General features: G+C 40.2%; 1 protein-coding gene and 1 long non-coding RNA gene across 4 annotated transcripts in view; one reads left to right on the top strand and one right to left on the bottom strand.

Moving 5' to 3' along the window:
- The window catches only part of LOC129784800 (uncharacterized), a 60527-nt gene extending 54249 nt beyond the window's left edge, over positions 1 to 6278 (bottom strand). For both annotated transcript variants that reach the window (XR_008747895.1, XR_008747894.1), the window contains exon 1: positions 6151 to 6278. This is a non-coding gene — a long non-coding RNA (uncharacterized LOC129784800). The remainder of the gene's footprint in view (positions 1 to 6150) is intronic.
- Positions 6279 to 6437: 159 nt separating this feature from the next.
- LRRK2 (leucine rich repeat kinase 2) overlaps positions 6438 to 25844 on the top strand; it is a 71594-nt gene continuing 52187 nt past the window's right edge. The window contains exons 1-8 of one of the 2 annotated variants that reach the window (XR_008747893.1): positions 6438 to 6751; positions 6874 to 6959; positions 11192 to 11298; positions 15236 to 15324; positions 17326 to 17460; positions 19087 to 19221; positions 22649 to 22780; positions 25617 to 25736. Coding sequence is in view for 1 of the 2 variants with exons in the window: in XM_055808992.1 (XP_055664967.1) it covers positions 6589 to 6751; positions 6874 to 6959; positions 11192 to 11298; positions 15236 to 15324; positions 17326 to 17460; positions 19087 to 19221; positions 22649 to 22780; positions 25617 to 25736 (967 nt within the window). In the remaining variant the exon portion in view is untranslated. The remainder of the gene's footprint in view (positions 6752 to 6873; positions 6960 to 11191; positions 11299 to 15235; positions 15325 to 17325; positions 17461 to 19086; positions 19222 to 22648; positions 22781 to 25616; positions 25737 to 25844) is intronic. The other variant, XM_055808992.1, reaches the window with a different exon arrangement.

Genomic DNA, 25844 nt, shown 5'->3' with positions numbered 1-25844 from the left:
TGTTTCACATCCTCTGTGTTCTTCAGCAAAAAGAGGCTGGTTGCTAATTAATTGAACTCATCCTGCATGCAGACAAAACTGTTACTCCTCACCTGTAATCAAAGTTGTTCATCAAGTCAATTACTATTAAGACCAGAATTTAAATAAAGATCCAGCATCACCATAGACTTGCTACTCCACCAGTTAGAGGCCATTAGCAGTGGATTCCACCATGGACGAAACAGACCCACCACCCTAGCCTTTGCTGGCACTCTGGTCCTGAAAAGTGACTCATGGGAAGAGATATGAGGAACACCCCTCAAATGTCCTGTGAAAACACTGGTTCACAAACCCAGAGGGAGAAGTGTCATGAAATCTTCCATCAAACCCATCCATAAAGCCTACACATCAAGAACTGCAGTTATTGACTGGTGGCCAACATTCCCAGTATGAGCATCCAGCCAACTTAAAAAAAAAAAACACCCAAACATATATATCTACAGATTGATCTGTGAGTAGCAACTGTCAGACCAGAACTACTGACAAAACTGAAGTCTCAGCTTTCCAGTATCAGAATGAGCTCTATTAAAACCTCTGCAAAGCTCACAATTGTATATATCTTCACAACCCCAAGGAGTGTATAACAAGCCAATGGAAGGTCCACACCTTTGAAGTCTGAATATTAACATCAGAAGTGCTGTTAAAGGATGGTTATACTTCCCGGCCTTTACAGAAAACAGTTTACTTTACAACAGCTCAAAGGGCTGCAACTTTGGAGTTACCCACCTCATAAGCTCACTTTCAATCTACAAGTACGTAGATTACACTTCATTTCATACACACAGGATAACATCACCCTGAGAAATGGCAGTGGAGGGGTGCAAAGAAATAGACTAACTGATTACGGATAGTCATTGGAATTAGTGAAGAGATAAACATTACCAAAACAACAACCCTAAAAGTGCTAGTTACTAAAGGCCATAATGGGATCAACTGAATAATGTAACAGAAGACCTCCAGCCAAGTTATATTTCCAAATTTCAAGAAGTTTAAGAGGTGGACCAGTTTGAAAGCTAGGACTGTGGAATAAAGCACTTTGAGAAGACCCTAGCAGTAACAACTGGCTGAAGAACCACGTCTGTCAGAGGTGTCTGTTAATAGCTATGGAGCCTAGGGCAAATGGTTACTCAGAGTATTTCCAGGGAGAGGAGGATATAACACTAAAAACTGCAGACACCACCCAGCCAAGAGAGACCTGGGCTTGTGTTGTGGAGACACACTCTTTTCAAACAGTGCATAAAACACGGCAAGCTATGGCTGGTAGAGGGCAGAAGTGGAAGAAACACACTCAGCCCCAGCCGAAAGGAAGAGAACAAGCTGTTTAAACCAGTTGAAGATGAGGTGGCCCTTGGTTGTGGTCTTCATGGTTAGGCAGGACAAGCCATCCACACTCACTGATGAGGCATTAGAAAGAGTGCAGAAATATAAGAAACTTCCCAAACAGGAAAACATTAGAGAGGTTATCCAGAGGTAAAGTCCTTTGCCACTTTTCCCATGCTCTGATAAAAAAAAGCCATCCAAACAACTACACTTTACTATCAGAGTTCAGCCTTTCTGCCAGTCATCAAGACAAGACTGCTCAAGTCTATAACCCCTAATTACTTCTGTAGATATTATTTATATCTTCACCAGATTTTCCCAGGAAAACCGTACAATATAGAGGCTTACCGGGACCATCTTGTTCTTTTCATTCTCTCTAGTCTAACTAATTAACACACTGAAGAAGACTTTTGACAAACTCTACCAGACTCATGAAGACTTAGAAGAAGCTGTCATCCCCTTCAACCAGTCCTCCAGGGGTCTACCACCTGCAAATGAACAAAGCTTGGGAACAATGTTGCAAATGTTGGGCTTGAAATGCTTAGATTTCAAGCTGGTTCCTTAATTTATTCAGCCACCTCAGAAACACTAGCACAGTATTTTTTGTTCTTTACCAACACAAATGGGAAGGGCGGGAGGCATTAATCCAGGCCCCAAGCTGTCAGCTCAGGAATCTACAATTACTAAAAATTATTTACTGAAGAATCTACAAATGATCCAGGTCAGCACACCAGCTGTACACAATAGGATGGAACAGGCAGAGCGACTGCAGCTACCCAACATTTAGTTGAGATGGTTAGAAGATACCTGAAATCTTCCGTTGTGTATCTGTGTGGGTTGACCCTGGCTGAACACCAGTTACTCGCCAAAGCTACTCCATCACTGCCCTCTTATGGGTTGATATAAGAACACTCAAGTCACTCATCACAGGCTAGAGACTCTACTCAGGGAAATTAACTGAACTTATTGCCAATCTAATCAGAGTAGGGTAATGAGGAAAAACACCAAAATCTTAACACACCCTCTCACCACCCCTCCCTTCTTCCTGGGCTCAACCTCACTCCTTATTTTCTCTACCTCCTCCCTCTGAGCAGTGCAGGAGGACAGGGAAGGGGGGGTTAGGGTCAGTTCATCATGCCTTGTTTCTGCCACTCCTTCCTCCTCAGGGGAAGGACTCCTCACAGTCTTCCCTGCTCCAGCATGGGGTCCCTCCCACAGGAGACAGTCTCCATTAACTTGACCAGCGTAAGTCCTTATCACAGGCTGCAGTTCTTAACTAACTGCTCCAGCATGGGTCCCCCACAGAGTCCTAAGTCCTGTCAGCAAACCTACTCCAGCATGGGCTTCTGTCTCTCCACAAGGCCACAAATCCTGCCAAGAGCATGCTCCAGCACAGGCTTCCCACAGGGTCGCAGCCTCCTTTGGGCAATCCACCTGCTCTGGTGGAGGGTCCTCCATGGGCTGCAGGGGGATGTCTGCTCCACGGTGGACCTCCATGGGCTACAGGGAGACAGCCCGTCCCACCATGGGCTTCAGGGCAGCACAGCCTGAAGGGGAATCTCTACTCCAGTGCCTAGAACACCTCCTCCCCTTCTTCTGCACTGATCTGGGTGTGTGCAGAGCCATCTCTCTCACATACTCTCAACTCCTCTCTCCAGCTGCAGTTGCTAGTGTGCAGATTTTTCCCCCCCTTCTTAAATATGACATCCCAGAGTCACTGATGGGCTCACAGCCTTGCCCAGCAGCAGGTCCATCTTGGAGCTGGCTGGCATTGGCTCTGTCAGACACAGGGGAAGCTTCCAGCAGCTTCTCACAGAAGCCAGCCCTGCAACCCCCCCTGCGACCAAAACCTTGCCATGCAAAACTAATACAACTGATCATGGGGTTTTGTTCACAGTACTAAGTTCATACATTAGTATAATTTGCTTTCCCTGTCTCTTGTACCTTCTACAGGGACACCTGTCATCCATGTGAAAAACAAAGGATAAGATGCCATCTTGGTATTGACTACCAGCCAAAATAATAAAAAAAAAAAAATCAACTGAGGAATCTTGAAGTAGTAAATATAGCCTTAAACAGTAGGAATCCCATTGATAATGCCGCCACCAACAGTAAAGACCCAGTTCATTTGAACAAGTGTATCATAACTCCCGGGATATCTGATGTCATGCAGTTTTCCAGTTGTGATACATGAATGCAAAGGATGGAGGTAGACATCTGTTTTTATACGTGACCAGACAGAACAATTTATTAATCTCTGCCACATTAACATGTCATGTCTTTATATATGTCTAGATGTTCACACACCAGAGGTTCTATACTAGAGCAGGGGTCCTCAAACTACAGCCCATGGGCCGGATACAGCCCCCCAGGGTCCTCAATCTGCCCCCCCGTATTTACAGAACCCCCTCGCCAGGCGTTGGGGGGGGGGCTGGAAACCAAGCAGCTGCAGATGACTGCCTGCCCCTTCATCCATGCGCCGTCCCCCTGCTTAAAAAGTTTGAGGACTCCTGTACTAGAGCATTAGTAGTCCCATCTGAGTCTAAAAGGATAAATACAATCCAATCCAAACTGGGTTATTAGTTACCAATCAAAAAAAAAAAAAAAAAGGAGGAGCAGGTAATAACTCTTTTACATTCAAAGCACTCAGCCTCAAGAACAAGCCAGCTGCTACAGAAGTCTGGCAGATTTTATAAAAAACATGAAAATGAAGCCTCAAGGGAACATAAGTGCCTGGAAGTGAAAGTCATCTGGAATTTAAGGAGGAACAAGGGACATGGAGCTACAACAAAAACCTTCAATGCTTAACTAGGACACACTGAAAAAATTACAGTTGAGATCACTTAAAAGACTGAAAGGAAACCTTTTAAAGTATAAATCCAGGTTACATTTTAGCTCTAGCCTTTCCTTTCTTTCATCTTGTCTATAATACCCTGGCCTTAAGCTTGCTAAGCAGTTGACAGTTATTTGAGCCGGTTGACTAGAAAAGAACTAACACAGTAAAGGCTATAAAGGCAGCAAAACAGCAACTATCTTACACACATCTCAAGTGGTCTGCATTCCAGCATGCAGCTAGAGAACTCAACATATTTCAGGAGAAAGGCCTGGCCCCCAATTTTCCTTAAAGAAATCCACAGCTTTTTTCCATTTACATTCAATGAAACTGTAACACATAACTTGTACTTGCGCATTCTTATATAAAGCGCAACACAAGAAAGTCCAGAGCAGCAGTACAGCTGCTAAGAGCACAAAACAGCCACAAGTTTAAGATCAGGATTTGAAAGTTGCATTAATATGACTTCATCAATGGCCCTAGTTTTAATTTACAACTGGCATTTCCAATCTGTATAAGCTACAAAGATTGACCTTTAAAAATCTTTTGCTTAAGTCTAGCAATTGCTACAGCTTTGAAGTTACTGCAGAAACTTGATCACTAATATAAACTGAAATATTGTACTTGCATTCATACCATTTGCAAGATAAAAGAATCTTGTCAAAACTGCAGGAAGCCAGCAATGATGTTTTAAATCTAGAAAATATTTTTTAATTTTTTCTTTGTGCCTGAATCACGGCTTCTGCAGAATGGAAAAATAACTTTTGAGTGAAAGTAATCCATTTAATGCAGCTAATTTTTGTTTTAGTCCAGATGTAATGCATTCCACACATGCCAAACTGAGTCACTATTCCATAAAGCTATCTCATAGTCATGTTTGTTTTCCCATGCTTCAGAGAGGGAGAAAACTAGCTCACCATTTAACAAGCACAGTCCTAGTTAACAGGCTATAATTAGGATACTGAGACAATAGCTTCTTTGTGCATAAAAACTTAAGAAACATTGAATGATGACAAGAGCAACATACAAGCTTAAGACTAACACACCTAATAGACCACAAACAGTTTATCCAGGGCCACGTGGCTTCAGAGGCATTACTAAACATTGTTTCTTAAAGTTTATTTTGAGAAGTTAGCAACCTGTAAGCCAACTATTTAATGAACATCATGCATGTCTATCAACCAGACATTGCAATCTAAGCAAAAGCTTCAAGTAAATCCATAACCTACCATAATCCTCCAAAACATATTTGCATAACTAAAGCCCAGTTCAAGTAAAGAGTTAGCTCCCTTAACACCTACACATTTAAAAAGTACATGCAAGTCCTTTATGTAACATATTCTACTGATATTATCTTTCTAATTGAGAATTATTTTAAGAAGTGATTACTAGCTTCCTACCAATACATCATTGTCTTGGACGAGCCACAGAGATACCAGAAATATTACCAGACCTCAGGAAAATTGCACCAACCACAAGTGAGGACACACACACAGAGCAAGAGAACCTTCTTATCTCCAAAGAGCAACCTCTCACTATAAGGCTTGGAAGGAAATTTGACTTCCAAGTGCAGTAAAGGTTTCTTTTAAACAAACCCACAGACCTGCACCCACAAGGCAAAAGCACTCAGGAGTGCAGAGCATACATCACCCTTAGGCAGGGTGAGCTACAGCTTCACCTCAGCTGCCACACAGCAGCCTTCAGATCCCCCCTTCACCTTCCCTGACCCCCCACAAACCCACCACACGAGGAAAGGCTGACCACCCCAAATGCCACATGAGGTGAGGAGGTACCTCAGCTGCTCAGGGAGCTACACATTAAGAACACACACTGACTACAGTTCTCTCTCCCCCCTTCACTAATGGTGCACTATACACCTTTACTTTCTTCCTTGACAACGTCGAAAAAACACAGCAACACACTCCCACACCACCCCCACTACACACTCACCCCCATACCTCAGCCGCCTCAGCCTCCAGACCCCTTTATAGCAGGGGAGCACGACGGGGCGGAACCGAGGCTCCAGCTCTGCGACTCTATTGGACAGCTGTGTTGTCAATCACCAGAAACTGGCCAGCTGCCAGCGTGCCTGGCCCCTCCGCCGGGCCTTTGAGCGAGTGACGTGAGCGCCCCCTAGGGTCAGTGGGCCCGTGCGCCCGCCCGCCCGCGGGGGCTGGTCCGCCACCGCCGCCGTCGCGTCCCCGGAGCGGCGCGGCGGGAGGGGCGGGAGGCAACGGGAAGGGCGGCCCGAGCAGGCGGGTGACGCCAGCCGGACAGACGGCCGTCCTGCGAGCGCGGCGGCAGGACGGGCCGGCGCCGCCTAATCCTCATCCCCGCCGCCCGCGGCGGCTGGCGCACGGGGTGAGGTGCCCGCCGCGGAGGGCAGCGGGTCGGCCATGGCCAGCGCCGGCCCTCGGGAGGGGGAGACGGCGGCGGCGCGGGAGGAGCAAGCCCTGAGGAAGCTGGTGGTCCGGCTGCGGAACGTCCAGGAGAGGGAGCGGCTGGAGACGCTGGTGCAGACCCTGAGCGACCTGCTGGAGCTGGCGACCCGGCAGAGCGGTGAGGCGCGGGCGGCCCGGCGGGGCGGTGAGGCGCGGGCGGCCCGGCCGCACTGCCCAGCCCTGCCCTGCCCCGCCCCGCCCCGCCCGCGGATAACGTGGCCTCTCTCTGTCCCCCCGCAGCTCCGCGGCTCTTCAGCGGCCAAAACGTGCATGTGCCCTTGCTGCTGGTGGTGGACCTGTACCCGGGAGCGGCGGGCGTGCAGCAGGTGAGGGCGGCGCGGGGGGCCGGGGCCTTGGCGCCTTAGGAACTGAGCACCGCCGTTCTTTCCCGAAATAAAAGTTACCCCTCGGCTTGTTGCTTTCTTTTTCGCTTGCCCTCCTCTGGGCCACTCTCTGGAGTGCCGTTGGCCTGAGCAAGGGCGCTGTATCCGCTGGCGTTTAAAGGGCCCGGCTGTCCCAGCGCTTTGCGGGCGCCGCTCGTCGCGTTTCTGTTTAAACGGCAGAAGGCGGTGAAGTAGGAAATAAAAATTAAGCGATGCGAAAACTCTATGGCATGGGCTTCTAAATTACCAGTAATAAATCAGGTAAATTATCTCGTATATTTCCGATGTGTCAATATTGAATTTTGCCGCGGTTAGACAGGCATCTTAGAAGCAGAATTCTGTAATATGAATTCATACCTATGCAGCCCTATCCTAGAAGGAGGGTCGCACTAGTCCCGTTTTTTTAAGGGGTGCGTGTGTGTGAGTCTGTTAGCGAAGAGTCGGTTCTGCCGTGTAAGGTTCTGCTTGGCAGCTCCTGTAACTCAGCATCGGCCCGTTTAGCTCAGGTGCGGCACTTGCACCATTTGATTTGTACTTCAGGTACAGCTGCCAGACTTGTATGAAACAGCTCCTTCCTGGCAGGCATGTATTAACTTTCTGATTACGTTATGCTTGAAGGATGTTTATGAGCTTCAGATTTCTCTGCAGCTTGCTTTTTCATTATTATTATTATTAGTTAAGCTCATTTGTATGTTTACAATATTTTGGGCATCTTTTTTTTTTCGGTTCAACTAGAAGGCAAAGCAGAAATTATTTCGCAAACGCCTCTCAAATAATAGTATATTTTACGTGTTTTTTTTTCCTCTAGTAGGCTTTGGATAGAGGGCAAAAGCATGAAATTAAAATATAGAATTGTACTTGTGTAATGATTCATCTGGAATAACAGTGATCTCGGGTTTCCTTTGAGGACTAAATATTTGTGCACAGTCTGAAGTTTTAACTTATTTTGCTATTCAATTGTCAAGCCATTAAGAAATATAGAAGGATGAATTGGCAATTGTTTTCAAGATAAAGCGTATCAGGTATATAACAACTTACAAAACCACTGCTCAGACATTAGGTGATGAAGTAAAAAAGCATGAAATCCAGCCACAACCATTAAGTCTGAAATGACAGCATAAGATTCTCAGAAGTGCATAAGGAAGATAGCAAATGTTTAATTTTCATTTTAACTGTGTTAAAATGCCTCTTATTTTATATGGAATTTTAAAATTAGTATTAGTCTTTGTCTACATTTGCAGTCATACAGTGTTTCAGTTTAGAAGTTTTCAAGCTACTTTGCATTATTATGTTGTATTAAATTGTAAAATTCATAGTCAAGGCAAAGCTCTAATCCTGTTCCTCATAAAATGTCATAGGCTGCTCTTCCTTCACATTAAATTACGGTATTTACAAACATCCACAATATGTTAGTAGAGCTCTGTCTTCTTGCTTCATTCACTGCATTTTTTTTACAGTCTTTGTGAATACAGAATTCTCACTTTATGGCAGTGGTGAAGTAATGTAGTCCTGATTTCAGTGTGGTCTCTCTACACTACTAATGAGTTTTCATTGAATAAATGGATTAAGCAACCTCTTTTGCTTTTACTATTGTGATAAAATTGACTCGCATAGGAGAATAAATACAATAAGAGACATACCTGAAGTGAGGATTTTCTTTCTTTCCCCTCCTTAACTGGTAAACAAAGAATCATGTTGTGCTGCTATTCCACTGGCTTGTACAGGGTAAATTTGCTTGGTAGATCGATATTGCAAGTACCAGTACAGGCATAAACCCTGAAAACTTCTTTAGAAGTAGGAAAGTACTAGACTGGAAAGTCAGTAGTACCTTAAAGTAAAATAGAAGTCTTTAAGTAAATACAGTGGTTTCTTTCTGCAGTTAACTCTGGCAATGATTGGAGCAGCTTAGAAACTTTAGAGCAAAATATGTTTACACTTGAGTAAAGAGCAGTCAGCAGAGCCTCATTGTCTCACATAAGAGGTGTGACCTAATGTAATATAAATTCGTTGCATGCTAGAAATGAAAAGGGTCTGATTAAAAATAACAGTTTCAGTGCTGCAACCAACTGTTTCTGTATATAGGGACCTGTTGAATTGTTTATAAGAACGTCTTTGTTTGCTGGTTTGGGTTGTTTTTCTTTCCCTGTAACCCTTAGGATTTCTGTTATTTAAAGGACCCTTATTTTCTTATGTCATTATTAAACAGATAAAAAGCTTTCTGTTATCTCGGGTCATGATTTTAATATTGTGAAATAGACCACATGTCAACAAGTCAGGTGTTTCCATTGTGGTGACTCCAAGTATTGACAAACATTTATAAGAACTGTAGATCCAGAAAAGACCAATCTAAAAAAAAAGTCATTAAGCTAATTTTCATCAGGTTCTAAATTTTACAAGAACACTTAGGTGGCATGAACTGGGACTTTTAAACTAAAATCTTTTCTAATCAATACACAGCGTATGAATTAATGGTCACCTCTACAATATCTTTGCTGTGCAGATTTGAAATTTATACCTGATTCGCTGTCACTGGTAAACTCTGGTTTGCTTGGATCATGGAAAATTAGGTAATTACATATCATCTTGGGGAGGACTGGTGGTTGCTAAGACTATTCTTTGCACCTGTGTTTAGTCAGGACTCAGTTACACAGACCAGCCTAATGTTCCTGAATGTCCATAGTAATTGGTTTGCAGTCTCATGTAGAGCAAGCCAGCTTGCTATCCAAGCAAGAGAAGAGCGTGGAAATTAGGCCGTGGTCAAGCTCAATCTGCAGACATTAAGGTTGTAATTGGCTAAAAATATCTGGCTCCACAAATCTAAATTGAAACAGAACTACTGCAGATAGTGTGGGTGTATGCCATATAAGCAAGTAGGTGAAAGATAAAAGCAGAATTTCATGCTCAACAAAGCTTTCATGAAAGCTGTCTAGATTCAAGCCTGTGCTGTTCCTATAGATGTCCTTACGCTACCAGAGTTGCAATTTCTGCTTTCTAGTCTTGAAGACTGTAGGGTTAGAGATCATGCGCTTTCCATGAACTTTGCAGTTAAACTCTTTGGAGTTTAACTTTTTTTAGTTTAACCATTTGCTTTCCTGTTGGTGGCTGCCCTGTCTTAACCCCTTTGCTTTACATAACTCTCCTGCCAAAAACTTACCCAGTTACACATACAGGTTTTGAGCCATAGTTAGATTATCTACTGTCTTGACCCTGTTCTTAAAGCGCACAAGCCTACTTCCATGTTTTTTTTCATTTTTTCTGTATGGCCAAGGGAACTTATATACCTCGTTTTAATTCATTTTTGTAAAATCTGCTTCATCTTGACTTTTGACATTTCACAGTTCACTTCTCTTTCAATACAGCAGTGTTTTCTTGCTCATCGGTCAATCCTTTGTACAAATTTTGCTTACTGCATCTTCACTGAAGTTCATTCAATCATATCAGCCTGCAGGCATTCTTAAAGAGAGCAGATTTCTCCAATATGGAAGAAGAATATTTTTCAGTTTTGGCATTACTTAGAGATGTTTGATAGTCAAAGAATTTGCATAGGATAGAGCAGGTAGTTATTAAGAACAAATGCATTGGGTTTAGTTCATCATTCATTCCTTGTGATCTCAAAACTTTCACTGCCTTCATTACATTTTGAAAGCACACAGTATTGAGGATTGATGGTGAGAATATGAAATATATAGTATTGTTTAGGTATCTCATCCTCATTTAAAACACTGGACACCTTTAAAAACCTATCCTTGCTTCTTATAGTTTTCTATTAAATGGTAAATTCTCATGGAAACACCTGGTCCTCAATAAAGCTGGACTGCCTTTAATAGTGCAATGGTCTTCCCTGGCCCATGATGACATACTATGAATCACGTTGTATTTTTCTCTGTCAGCATCTCTTTCAACTGTGTCTCCTTTATCCTCAAGCAGCGCTGAAGCATACTGAGAGTGAAGTGTTCCTACAAGCAATGCATTTGGAATCACTAGCATATCTGTTTTACCTCCATCTTTTAAATTTTTATGCTGTTTGTCTTCTCATGTGTTAATTAATTTTCCCATATTGATTTAACTAGATAATTTTTCAGAACATGTTTTCCAAAAGCCAAGAATATTAGAAGACAACATTGAAGATCCAAACAGAATCTCTGTTCTAAAATAGCTGTATTTTTGTTTTACAGATGGGTTGGTCACTTCTTTGTAAATTAATAGAAATTTGTCCGAGTACTCTTCAGAGCATAGCTCCTAAGGATGTTGGGAAGGACTGGGAAGTACTGGGTGTTCACCAGTAAGTATTTTATATGCAGAGAGTGTTCAGGAATGCTTGGTTATCATGGCAGCATATATATGCAATGAAATATATTTATATAAAGTTACTACATCAGCTTCTAAATGTTGGAAGATTTTTGTAGGTTTATTCAGCCTTCAAAATGGGCTCACACAAGCAAGGATCTTATCTGTGCATATAATTACCTGGTGGAGAAAGTAAAAGAGGCTGAGCCAGGCTCTTGTCAGTGGTGCCCAGTGACAGGGTGAGAAGCAATGGGCATGAATTGAAATATAGGAAATTACACTTAAAAAGTTTGCTGGGGTGGTGGGGTGGTGGTGTCATTGTATGGTTGGGTTTTGTTTGTTGTTGTTTTTTTTTATTGTGAGGTTGGTCAAACACTGGAACGAGTTGCCCAGAGAAGTTGTAAAGTCTCAGGCCTTAGAGAGATTCGGAACCTGACTGAACATGGCCCTGAACCCCAGCTTAGAGCAGGGAGTTGACGTAGGAGACCTCCAGAGGTCCCTGCCAATCTCAACGATGCTGAGTTTCTGTGCTTATCAAGGTCTTCCATTTTAATAGACAGATGCAGTATTGCCTGAATTTGTCTGTGTGTGTGTGGCTGTTCTTTCCAAAAGTGAGGAACTACATCCACAAGCCTAAAGTAATGTAAATGGAGAAGAGGGGGTTTTGTTGGTTTTACAGTGGTTACAGTACATGGTCAGTAGGGAAGTAAACTCCCTTGAAAGAAGTATGTGAAGTTTTTGTCAGAAAGCGAAAGTGATCTTGGTTGCTTTTCACTAGCAAGGAATAAGCGCACTGAAGATGTACAAGCTAGTTACAATTTCTTTGGCAGCTTAAAGGCTTGATAATTGAGAGTTATTCTGTGAGCTAGAGATACTGCTGTTCATTCTTGGGTTCCAGAAAAATTACACTTTTGGGTGGGTCTTTCCCATAGCCTCTTCAGAGCCCACATAGTGTCTGCAGTTGAACGAAGCATCCTTTTCAAACTCAATCTTCACTGAAGATCTGATGATAACATTACTGTCCACAATTCCTTCCCACTACCAATATTTTAGCCAACTGTGTTTCCCTGTCTGGTATGCTGACAGTTTTCCTTGCTGTGGAGAAACTTGTTCTTAGTGGGAGAGTGGGCTCAGGCATTTCTGTCAGTGCCAAAGACAGAGCAAGCCAGCTAAATTATATCTCGGGTTCCTTGTAGGGGGATTGCAGTAGTACTGCAGTGTATCAGTATCATAATGAATACATGCGGTTTGCAGCAAGGCAGGAAACAGTTATGGTAGAGAACAGGTGGTCTTATTTTTTTATTTTTTTTGCAAGAGATTTTCAATTTTATTTGTGTAACTATTTTAGGAGAACAGCAGTCTTGAACTAGAAAAAGCATTTTTTTCGTGTGTCTCAACCATGAGCCAACTCAACCATGTTAGTTGTGTTTACAAACAGTACTTTCGTATTGACTTAGGTGTTCTTGACAGACAGTGTGATAAAGAAATAGTCACTGTCAGTGTGAGGAGAAAGGAAAGAAATTCCTTCAATGTGTTTGCAACCTCTCTGCAAGGTCAGAGACTTCATGAGATGTTCTGTAATCTCTTACATTAAACTCTCATACAGTAGATAATGTTTAGAAAATTTTACACCCTCACTCTTAATTATACTTGAAATATGAAGTTATATGTAGGGAATTTTCTCCTTGTATTAGACATGCTTTAGTGTCTATTTTACCTTGCAGTATACTGAGCAAGCTCCTGTCTTTATATATTAGCACTTGCCTGAAACAGATCACACTCTATAAAATGCCTGCTTCCCAAAGCAGAGTTCCTTCTCCACAGCAGAACTCATGAGTCATTGGTAGATGAGGGAGAGACGTTTAACGGCTTCAGAGCATTTGATAACTCGGTGGGCCACAGCTACTTATGGAGCAAAGAGGTGAAGGAATCTTTACCTCATGTACAGTTTCTATGCATGTATGCATGTGTGCACACACCTGCACCCACACAATAAAATGCATTAGGAATGCTTAAGACTAGAACACTTTAATTGGGAAATTAAAGTAGGTTTAAGGGTGTCTGTTCAGCTACTCTACCAGCTTGGTTAGGGTGGCTCTTTGTTTTCCTTGATTCATCACCCTACTGCTTAGTCCATACATGTGGGCTGTATGCTGGGACAAGAATTTGCCTCAGGACTGAAAACCCAGGTACCACCATCTGTCCTTGTCTGTAGACTTAATAGTCCAAAGTGTGCATACAGAAGTTTCAGTGAAGTATCTATTCTCCATTTAAGAAAAACACCCCTGCATTTAACTGGATTTTGTTTTCCATTCTTACAATCATCCCACACAATATTCTGACTAACCTTAGATTTCTAAGTGGTTTTGTGTTCATGAGAATGTAAGTATGTAAGGCATGGGGTTTGTGTGAATAGATGAGATATCTTTTATTGGACTTACAATATCCTTTACCTTTTGCAAGACAGGAAATAATAACAGTGTATCTCCCATCAGACTTTGCCTCTTATATGTATTTTGATTATTATAGTTACGACACTAGTGCTACAACAGAAGGGAGAGAAACGAGCAACACCATAATATGAAGGGAAAAGAAAGAAAACAGTGATACATTCATTCCAGTTTATAAAGTTATACTTTAGCAAGGCAAATAACTTCATTGCTAGAGCTGGGGAATGAAATTTGGATGAAACTTTTAAGTGTTGCTTTTTATTTTTCAAGACATGTCAAGAATATCTAGTAAAGTGTCACGAACTACTACACAATCTATTTTTATTAGATATTATATATACCAAGACTCACATTTGAAGATTGTTAAGATTGCAAGGCCAAGCTCTCCAAAATCATGAAAATAAAAAAAAAAAAATGAAGGCTTCTTCAGGTTTTTTTATGTAAGCCTGTCCATTTTTATTTAGTTTTTAATCACACGGTCAGGGGTTTTTTCCCCCTTTTGAGATATGCTTCATTCAGTGCGCAATCAGTGCTTACTCATATTCTGTCATCGACATCATTCGATGTTTGGCCTGCTGCCATATTTACTGTATATTAGCGATACCTCATGTGAAAACTGGCCTATTCATTTTCTTCTCAGCTTTTCTTAGTGCTCATCATTATTGTCTAGAGCTTTTAAAATGTTGTTTATTGAGAAGGTTTTACGGATTTGTAGTCACTGTTTTACAGATGGTAGTTTGAGCAAAATATGTTAAGAGCATGAAATGATTTTTGGGTGCCCAGTTTGATACATGCACTGGATTTTTCAGAGTACTCGGCATTTTTTGTCTCTTCCTGTTTAAAAAGTCAACTTTGACTGTGATGCAGCATTTCAGAGTTTAATATCCATGGGTCTCAACTCCACCCAGAAAGTAAGAAGTGTAGAACTGGTAGTCTATGAAATCTTTCTTTCTAGTGATTTCACCAGTGTCACATAAGTGCTGTTTGGTAGAAACTTAGGTAGTGTAGAGTTCTTCAAGTTGTTGCTCAAATTCTTTAGCTGGGAAACTGCTGTTGCTCTTCCAACAAACCCTTGATTGTTCACTGTAGCTTAGTGCTTGCCGCAAACAGAACGTTGCCATACTGTCCATATTCTGCTGTGCTCCACAGCCGTGCTTAATGTAGAGTAACCCCACCCTGAATGAGACTTGTCCCCTGTAGAACAAATATATGAAACTAATTAAAACTTAGTGTGAAATTTATCAATTTTACTTCATTATTTTAATGAGGTGTGATAATAGTTAAAATACCAACATTATTGCATTGTTAACTTGAAAAGAACAGAAACTGAAATACAAGTTTTAAAAAAATAATTAATTGGGAATTTTTTAACCTTTTGCTGATTTCTGTAACTATTTTTGGTTTTAAAGTAAATGTTTGATAAAATTTTTGTGTGTTCATATTTCTGTAGCCATAACTTTTTCCTTTTTTTTTTAATTTTAGGCAGATTCTTAAAATGCTTACCATTCACAAAGGAAATATAAATCTCTCAGTAATAGGACTGAAAGCATTAAATCTACTCCTCATGTCAGGTATTGAGTGTTTTACTTTCCTGCTTTGTCTAAGCCTTTAAAACACAGACCTGTGGTATAAAATATGTGACTGTACATGTTGGACCTGATTTTTCTCTCTGTTTTACTCGGGAAAATAATATGTCATTTCTACTTGTATACAAAATAATATTGCTTTGCACTTTTTTTTTAATCCAGGTAGAAATGATTCTCCAAATTGCAAGGCTGTGAAGAACATGACTGATTAATTTTGCCAACTTGTTGTTAGCATAGACACAAATACTTGCTGTTAAGCAGATAAATAAAATAAGGAAGAAGTTATTTTTTCTTGCCAATTGATAGTCTGGCTTGCTTGCTTTAGTACTGATTAGTACTTTTGAAAACAGTAAATCATCTTGGACATTTCTGTTATTCTGCTCTGCAGAGACCTGATCTTACGAGGTACCGAGAACTTTTCTTGTGGTGCTGAGATTCTTGATCTTCCATTGAAATTAAAGAGAGACCCTAAGGGAGAGATTCTGCTAGTTTTAATCAAGCTAGCCTATAATATTAGCACAAATTATTGTTAGAATAGGAATATTTCCATTGACTGTAACCAGCTTTGAAATCAGCCTTATTTACAAACTAAGGATTAGACTTGACTTTAGGTAGTTAAAGATAATCCAGCTGTCAAAGTCCACTCTACTGCTATAGGCAGCAGAGTGAGAACTGGCACTTTCAGAGGATGGTCATACTATTCATTTGTCTATTTTCGAAGACAGTTACCTCTTGAACTTGTTTTCCTTTCCCTTTTGATTGTAGAGAGGTTTGGAGGACTAGCTTAGACTGGATGCCTAACTTTTTATCTGCTGAAGTTGGGTAATACAGGTCTCGTTATAAGTAGTTACACTGTGTCATTAATAATAACAATAATAGCAAAATGTGGCTATTACTGAATAACTGTAATGAACAGCTTCTTTCCTTTAAATGTGAGTATTGTAAAGGATCCTAAACTGCTGACTGGATATTCTGTAAGAGTTTATTTGTTGAATACCGCTCCTCCCCTCAGTGGTTGATCAACCAAACTCTCATTTCAACTACCTTCAGGAAAATATTTGAAATTTTACCTTGTCAGAAAAATCTCTTAGTATGCTTTACTTTGATACCTCTGTAAACTTGAATTGCACTGTAACTGAAGCTGACAGGCCAGTGTGAATGCCATATAGAAAGATCTTATCTTAAAAAACAAACAAACAAAAAAAAAACCAAAACAAAAACCACAAAAAAACCCAGATGCAGCTGAAACACTGGAACAGGCATTATGAATTGTATTGTTATTGCTGTAAGCTCGAAAAATTGTCATGAATACGAATCTTTTTGCCTATACGTACTACAGAGTAATATTTTTATTAAGGGGTTTTTTTATGTCATAAGAGAGAAGTGAGATTGGCTTTTCAGTTCAGTTTCAGGCTGAACAAATGGCTGAGAGAGTGAGAGTAGGGGTTTGTGATACACAGATGGACCGATTTCACATTTCACTGTAGCTGACGGGTACATTTCAAATCCCCTCTTGTTTTCTTCAGGTAGTGTAGTCCTGCCTTCTTTCTTCCATCAACCTTACTACTGAGCAAAACTTTCCAGCATGCTATGACTGCAAAAAGGGGGAGTATTTTGATGGGTTAATTTTCTGCCAGTTCAGTGAGTTGAACTGGCTCATTGAGGGGTCAGACAAGCACCAAAGCAGTGCAAGGAGGGAGCAAGAGTGGAGAGGAGAAACTGTCTTTTTGGCAGCAATCTTTTAGAATATCTCAGTTGTGTTGTGAAACACTACCTTAAGAGATAACTTCCTCATGGGTTATGCAAAACCTGAATTTGAGCAACGGAGTAGATTTTAAGGACAGTATTAAAGAATTTTGGATTTTAATGGTCGTGGTTTTAATGTTTTATGTTTTATTTTATGAAATGTTTTAATGTTGAGTACAGTGCTTCAATAAAAATGTTGAGAACTAATCAGTGCAACATATAATCTCTTCTGCATTTTAGATGTAATTGCTTTCCTGCTCTTAGAGGAAGAGGTAGATGTGTTTTCCTTGGTATTTAATGCCATGCACAGCTTCCCTAAAAATGAAGAGATCCAGCAACATGGGTGTAAAGTGTTACACAAACTGTTTGAGAAAGGTATTTTTATCTTGTAGTTTATTAAGTTAGAAAAATATGTAAGTTGGAAGGGGATGGCAGACGTTTATTTAAATGAAATAATTTGTGCATTTCCAAATTCTGGTTTGTGTATCATATCTGTTCTTTGAATGAGTTACCACAAAACAGGTTTTCCAAGCAATATCACAAATTTTCTAAATTAGAGCAATGAATACAAAATTTTCAAAAAAGCAAAATGTCTCTTCATTTCTGACTCTAGAGTTAACTGAAAAGATGGGATTCAACATTAGTAACACTGGAACAAAGAGCAGTGACATTTTGTTTTAATTCTCAAATGAACAGGATTGCTTATTTAGACTGGCAAATTTTAGTAACATGTGAACGGTTCTAAAAAAAGCAAAATGTTTGTACTTTTGAAATATATGTGATTCTGCTTTTGATCTGGACAATGCTAAAAGATGAGTCTGTAACTGTATGATATTCCTGTGTTTCTTTTGAGAAATGAAGTTACCATGTATTGAATTTCTGCAAAGTTTTCAGAAACTGTGCGTGTAACAGCCAGAAGTCCCATTGTTGTAGCAGCTTGGCTTTGCATTGAGTTTCTTGCTTCAGAATAAATATTGAGGAGTGCTAGCGCTTTTACTAAGTCCGCTGTACTCCTTTGCTTCAGAGATAGTCTCCAGTTCTTCAGACTTGTTCTTTCCGGCACTATTTTGTATTGTTTTTTCCAAGTCTTCCTCCCACACATGTGTGCCTGGAATTATCTTCTGCATTCCCTCCCCTCTTTTGCTCACCCTAAGTACTTTTGTCCTGCTGTATTTTCTTTTCAGGCTCCATAAGGGTCTGAGCTTCTTAGATTTTCTGTGCATTGTTTTTTATAAGTGCCTGATTTTTACAGACCTACAGACTGCTCTGGGTACAGACCTGCAAACCTTCTTCTTGACGGCAGTGCTAAAGTAACAAGTTCCTAGGCTGCCACTGGCTACTTTTTCCTGCCTCTGATCCACCTTGTCAGTTACTGTAATGCGAATGTTTGCCTAGCCTTAGCTTGAAATAGATTCAGAAAATGGTTCTGCTTATGAAATTTAAAATATGTAATTATTTTTCAACCTGGATCTGTTCCCTTATCTGGTTCATTGCACAGCCACGCAGTTATGTCAGTACAAATGACAGGGGGTAAGGGTGGAAAAACCTTAAGCCATTATTACAATGAAGGTAAGGTATTATTAAAGTGTGGCTGTAATCTTTATGAAAGAACTCCATTATCAAAAAAAGTTAAGAAGTTAAATAAAATCATGGAGTATGCAAAGTGGCATTCAGGCAAATTTTTTTCACTGTAAGCTTAGCCTTTCCTTCAGTTATATACTGTCTTGGTGAGGAACACCTGAAATTTGCTCTCTGAAAAAGGCTGAAAGGCTTCTTTGAAAATACTGATTCACAGGGAAGCGTTTGAAGTCAGAACTAAGTTACATAAAGTGTAGGCTAGAAAAAGGTCTTTATAAAAAGGAGTTGTAACTGGAAGATGATGTGTATGGAGAGTACCTTATATAAAGAAACTTGATGAAAACAATTGTCTTTTCTCATGTTGTACCAGAATATGAATTATTTCCTCAAAACATACTGTATCTCTCTTGCTTTTCAAATTAGTTCCAGAAGAGCAGCTGACTGAATTTGTTGAAAGCAAAGATCATATGATCATACTGAAAGTATTTAAAGAGTTTCCAGAGAAAGAAGAGGTGATTCTTCCTGCACTTTATTCATTACATTCCTTAGCTGGTCCACGTAAGTGCATTGTTGGAAATTATTTTCATCTTCCGTCGCATACATCAGCTCACCTCAGTTTGTGGTAATCTTTCAGTGATTGTAAAAAATCAGTAAGAACTGGTTGGGAGCTGCCAGACAAATAACTTTCCTGTTTTCTTTGGGAAATGCTGATTTGCAATTTTTCATGGGAAATTTTCATATTCAGCCATTCTGATAAAACTGAAATCTCTCATAAAATAACAGAAAGAGACTTTCTTCTGCTTGGAGTAAGTGGTAACAAAGATGCTTGTCATGGTTGCAGGGGTCAAAGTTCAAGACTGCCCTGTCTCTTTTTAATATTTGAAAAATAAGATGTATTTGTTGACTAAATAAACCTTCAGTGAGCTTGGGTAGCAGGTAAAGAACGCTGTTGGCAGAGGCTGTTCCGCAAGGGCAAAATTGCCGATATGAATCCAGTGGCCAGGACTGAGATGGTATCTGGGCTCAGACAACCCCTCTGATGGTTCAGTGGTGGCTGCAATGAGGAACATTGTTAGCACTCCACACATTATAGGGTCTTATGATATTGTGCAGATCCTCAGGTGATGTGCAGTAAGACTAGAAGAAAATGTCATTGTGTCTTGTCTTCCGATAATAGCAGTCCCTGTTGTGGGCAAAATCAGGTCCTGAGAGCATGCTTGATGATTTGTGTCAGTTTGTTGACAGCAATTTGATCTTGTTGACACAGAGGTAGCTCTTGTCAGCTTCCTGCTGGTAGTCGCAATTTTGGCAAGCGTAGAGCAGGGTCCTGCTCTCCATGTCTTCCACGAGGTACATAACGTACTCTTGCAAACATGATTCCTCACAAAACCTTACTTGTACATTCTGTCTGGGTCTATATGAATCATGCTAGCCCCATGTATTGCGCAAAATAACTAGTGTCCCACATTTCATCAGACTCCAAACTATTTAGTTTCTGTTTCTCGAAATTCTTGCTATTCCAGTTTGTGGTTAAAAAGCGTTCCTTGAGCCAGAAATAGTTTTATCTTAGCCCAGAAGTTATTGCCATTTTCTAAGGAAAAGGGTGCCATATTTTAATTGCTTTTAAAATTAGTAAATACAAAGTGTAACTAAAGAACTCTCATTTCTGATAAGAAAGATTGAAAATAGAGAAGCAGAGTTAGCTTGCCCATGAATGTGCACATGAATGCACTTTTGCCAGCATTTATACTCTTGGTTTGTGACATCCCACAATACCTGCAAGAAAATGTATTCCTTTAAGGCCACATGGAGAAAATCATTCACTGTAAGTACACGCTCTAGTTTATCCAGTACTAAAATGTTTGTCTCCCTATACCCTGAAGTTCACATCTCTATTCCAAATGATTTACATCAAGGATTTGTACTTCACTATGCCTTCTTTCACTAGTGTGTATCTAGACTTTCTTCCAGCTTATATGTCGCAAGAAATTGAAGGGTGAGAGTTTCTTCCAATGCAACAAAGAACTCTCTTAAATCTCAGTGGTTTTGATGGAATGAGAAAATGCTTTGCTGCCAGCTTTCCTCCAAAGTCTATAGCGGAGTGATGGGTCCCAGAATGTTAGCCATCTAAATGGTAGCCATAGGCAGCCACCCAGGTTTTTCCTCTATTTAATGGGGAGAAACAGGTACCTCGGGAGGAAATTTACCTGACCCGAAGGGAGGTAGGTATCTGTTACAGGTGGGATGAATCACCATATGGAGTGCTCTGGTCTCTTCATCAATTGTTGTGAGAACCTAGACGACCAGGTGTTGGTGGTTAAGATTAAATGAGCTTGTTCAGGGAAATGGTGGCTTCCTGCAAATGTAGCATTGCTTGGTTCTTGCAGGATTTAAACATGCAGTTAATTATTCTCTCTCCGTAGTAAACAGTTTTGGAATCCTGAATATTTTAATGTGTTTATAACTGCCACCTGTGAAATGATAACTTACTTTCAAGTGATGCAATACTGTTTTGTGGATCATACCTTTAAAAAGGTGTTTTCACTTGAGAAAGATGTGAAGAAATTGCTGTCATCATAAAGCATTGTGAAAGGTACCTTCCTTCACTATCAAATAGAATGCTTCAGAAATGCTTCCTGCTCAGAGTTTGCTTTTTCAGCTTACAGAGTGTCATTATTTAATATTCAGAGACACATTATTTTGAAGATATGCTGCTTTAAAAAGTCTAATTATCTTTAATAATACAGTTGCAAATATTTCTTTTAAGTTGTATACAGGAAAGCCAAGCTGTTGAAAGAACAATTAAGAAAGTCTATGGACCTCAGCAGAGTAATGCTGCCTCCCCTGGAGTCAGTGACAGGACTCCCTTTCATTCACTGGGGACAGGATTTTGTCCAAGATTTTTTGGGGTTCATATTTTGTCTCCTACCCTGCATAGACATACTGGAGGGATGTTTTCATACACTGTGTTTTAACTACCATAATGCCGTTTTGCCTTAAATTACTGTATGTGGCATCTCTCTGTCCTCAGGAGGAAAGGACGCATTCTGTCTGTTCACTGGCTCCTGTGAATGTCCGGTCAGTTTGTGTATCTGGCCTGTGTAATAGGCAGGAAAGAGGGTGAAAGTGACCAAGCACTGGCACAGGTTTCCTGGAGGGGGTGTGGAATCTCGATCCTTAGAGATACTCAGAAGCTGTCTGGCCATGGTCCTGGGCAACCTGCTCTAGGTGGCCCTGCTTGAGCAGGGGGTTGGACAAGACCTCCAGAGGTCCCTTCTGACATCAGCCCTTCTGTGATTCTGTGAAATAGAGAATTTGCAACGACTTTCAAAATATTGCAGGAGCATTAGATGAATGTTTCTATACCCTCAGGACACAATAGGCATATGGTAGAACTAATTTAAATGAAAAGAATAACTTGCTAAAATGTCCCCTAACATGAAAGGAAAACTTATGAAAACATGATTAAATCAAATAAATGACATCTATCAGAAAGAAAGATTCTAAACTGTTTCTTAATTTTATGCCCTGGGAATATTACTGAAACACTGTAAAATGTTTACCTGCTCATAATAATGTTATAAACACCATTTATAAGATTGAATTAATATTTATAAAAAAAAAATTGTTCAGCTTTAAGAAGAAAGTTACATAGAAACAGTTTGTGAAGAATTCCTGTTACGTGGCCTGATATAGAATGGAACAAATACATAAATGTTAATGTGGACTCTGAATTAAATTATTTCCAAGTGTTGGTTGTCGTTAATGTCTTCTATGGCAGTACCAAGAAAAAAAGTGCCACCTTTCTCTTGAGTTTCAGGGCAAAAACTGAGACATAGGCCCAGTTTTCTAAATAAATCTATTTAAATGAAGTCTGAATTAGAATCCAATCTTTTTTTTTTTTTTCTTAAGAACTAGAATCCATGCTTTTTTTTTTTTTTTTTTTTTCTTAAGAAGCAATTTTTGTTTGTTTTTTTTTCTCTAGCCAGCAATGTTGAAGTGCTCATGTCTGGAAATGTTCGCTGCTACAATGTTATAGTGGAAATGATGAAAAGTTTCCCCAGTAGTGAAACAGTTCAGGAAGTGAGTTGCTGTTTGTTGCATAAGCTTACATTGGGTAAGTTCCCAAAGTTGTTTGTAGTCATCAACAAGTGTTACAAGTAACAAGAGAGCTACTATTCCAGTTAATCCTCAGGGTGGTGTATAGCTCCATGTCTCTAAAGATGTAAACATACTGAGGTAACACAGGCCACAGTCAATAACGTATCATTTTGCGGTAAACTTTAGTAACAGTGACAGAAGCTGCCATGAAAGACTGGGTGTGTGTGGGGTGTGGAATGGGAAAAAAAGAGTGGGAGAAGTATGAGATGAGAATGTGGGATCAATAGATCCCATTCTATTTAAAGTTACTATAGAAAGGAAGAAAATTCCTTCAAGATTTCTTTTTTTGAAGTGGCGATGCTGAATGTGTGAGAAACAACTGGTGCTACAGAATTACCTGGGGAAGTACTTTCCAAGACTCTTTCCTCCTTGCAAAGCGTTTACCTTCAGAGACCTATGCTGCGTTCCTGCCCAGCTGTAGTGCCTGTCTTGGGGCCCTCTGTGCTGCAGCAGTGAAAGAACGACGGGATTCTGGACTTCCCTTGACTTGGGCAAAAGTTGTCTGGGCTTATGTGGGCTAGCGTCACATCAACAGAAAGGATGGCAATGTCAAAAAGGGGTTTGCTGTGCCTCTTAGCAGCTCTGTACTCTTTTGCCACTATAATCTGATCTGCATTTGCAAGGGCCATGTAATTGAAAGTTCAAGTGAAAATAAATATGTTTTTCCCCCAGCTGCATACAAAAACACTGAGTAGCTGCCTGAGCAGCCCCTGCTCCTTGGCAGGTTCTACTTCATCAAGGACTCAGCTAAGGTCTTTCTCATAAGCTAGATTTCCTGATTCTTGCAGGTGGTGGCCTGAAGCTACTGCAGATGCTGGTACCAGTGCACGAATCCCCTTAATCAAGTCAGTCCCATCCTTTCACCATCTGTTTCTGCTTCTGCAGGCAGATATTGTAGAAAATAAAGATCAAACTTGAGTGCAACCAAGAGCAACTTGCAGTTCCCCTTCAGAAAGCCAAATAAAAATTTCAAGCAAATGTGGTGGCCGCTGAGGTGGTATTTGCAGTTTTTTGCCAGGAGATGATGTTACCCTTGGCTGGTTTCCTCTGCAAGGCTAACAGAAGATAAGCAGGGAAACTAAGCACTTGTGGGAACACAGCAACTCTGTTGACGTGCCTTGGTCTTACCCTAAGTGTAACCAGCCTGGTTTCAGTCACATGTTTGTTGTGTGTGTATGCTGACCAACAAGTAATAGTGGTGGTAAAGCAGCCACAAGATCTATTTCTTCTTTCAGCATAACAGATGCCCTTTATCTTAATACGGAGCCGCTTCAGTAGAGTTACGGGAAGAGGTGTCCACAGCACCACACAGTTAGGGAAACAGATGTGAAATTGCTGGGTGCTGCTGGAAATAGTGTGGAAGATTTCCATATAGCCAGTGTGGCTTCCCAAATTATTCTGATGGACACCATCTTCCTAAATCCACGTTAACAGGCAGTGAAATGGTAAAGTCAGCATCTACAGCCTCCAAAATCACTGTCATGTATTCTTGCTAGTCTGGTAATGACTATATTAGATTTGACAGTCATCAGTATTTTGAGTGATACCTGGTTGGCCAGCCACAAGCCTAACAGAATTACTCATCACGTAGGTTAAGATTATTAACTTTGTGAGGTAACAAATTTACACAAACATACCGTTTCCATTAAAATACAGCAGGAAACGGCAATGCTGATATAACATGACCGCACTACTACAGGGTAAGAAGAAAAATACTGTTTCCAATTGCACTTGTAATAGATTTTAAGGGCAGGGGTTTGGAGTGATGCATTTGGAAAAGACTTGTCTTAAAGTCTATTCTTAAGCATTCTGTTAACTTGGTCTGATTTAACTGAATGATAAAACATTGGAAAAGAGGTACTTATCTTCTGGTGAAAGATCTAGACATTGAAGGTAGTCAGCACCTGTAGGACTCAGGACCAGAGCTGAGGGAAAGAAATGAAGTTGGTCGTTCTTCTGTATGTAATTCCCATATGTGAGCATCAAAACTATAGACTTATTAATTTCATACCTTACCTAAAGGGTTTGAGAAACACTGATACAGATTTTAAGCTGACCTTTCACATTGCTAGTGTGATGCTCATTTTTACTAATCAAGAATTAAACGAAATGGAATATCAAAACAGAAACCATAGCTATCAAACTGTATTTTACAAAGTGAGTGTTGCTGTATTAATTTATGCATAATGCTTGTTTTTACAGCAAATGGGGAAGTTATTTTCATTTGCTTGCTTTTTGCAGAATTCCTTATATTCAAACTATAATATAAAATACTGTACAGCCTATAATAGAAGTTATACTTTAAATATATTTATCATCACAAAGTAGTTCTTCCTACTATTCCAGAATGCAGGTATTCTGTATTTATAATGCTGACCTTGATCTGTTTAATGAGGAGGGCAAAAACAGAGAGCAAAACGTGGTTAAACCACTTGCTTGATAGGACAATTCAAATCATTGCAGGAATTCAAGACCGGGACTGCATTCACTTCCTGACAGGAAGTCTGCAAGTGATACACTGACTATTTTTCTTATTTTGATGACAGTGTACAGTTCCTTTTGCATTAAACCTCAGTCTTTTGTAAAAATTACAAAAAAACTAGGTCCCAGCTGTTTTTTTTTATCCTTGACCTCTTCTTTCTATAAATAAAACATTATTGTGTCAAGCCCTGTAATAAGAAATCCAATGTTTGCCACAAAGTTTGTGCATTGTGTGCTGAGAAACTTGTTAGATGTGTGTAAAGCTCTAGATATTCATGTTTATATTCATTTAATATTTTATGTATTTTCAGGAAATTTTTTCAATATCCTTGTGTTACACAAGGTTCCGGAAGTCATTGTGAAGGCTGTTAAAACGTACCCTGAAAATGGAAAGTTACAAGCTGCAGCTCTCAGTTGTTTAGCTCTTCTAAGTGAGTAAATCTCTTCCTAAATACATAAATAACTTACCTCATTTATTTGTCCATTTGCTAATCTTTTCTATACTGGTAATATCTTATGGTGATTTTGAACTCCATTTC

Source organism: Falco peregrinus, chromosome 6 (assembly GCF_023634155.1).
Source record: "Falco peregrinus isolate bFalPer1 chromosome 6, bFalPer1.pri, whole genome shotgun sequence".
In the NCBI taxonomy this organism is placed as follows: Eukaryota; Metazoa; Chordata; class Aves; order Falconiformes; family Falconidae; genus Falco; species Falco peregrinus.
This window is presented reverse-complemented; position numbering and strand designations above follow the sequence as displayed.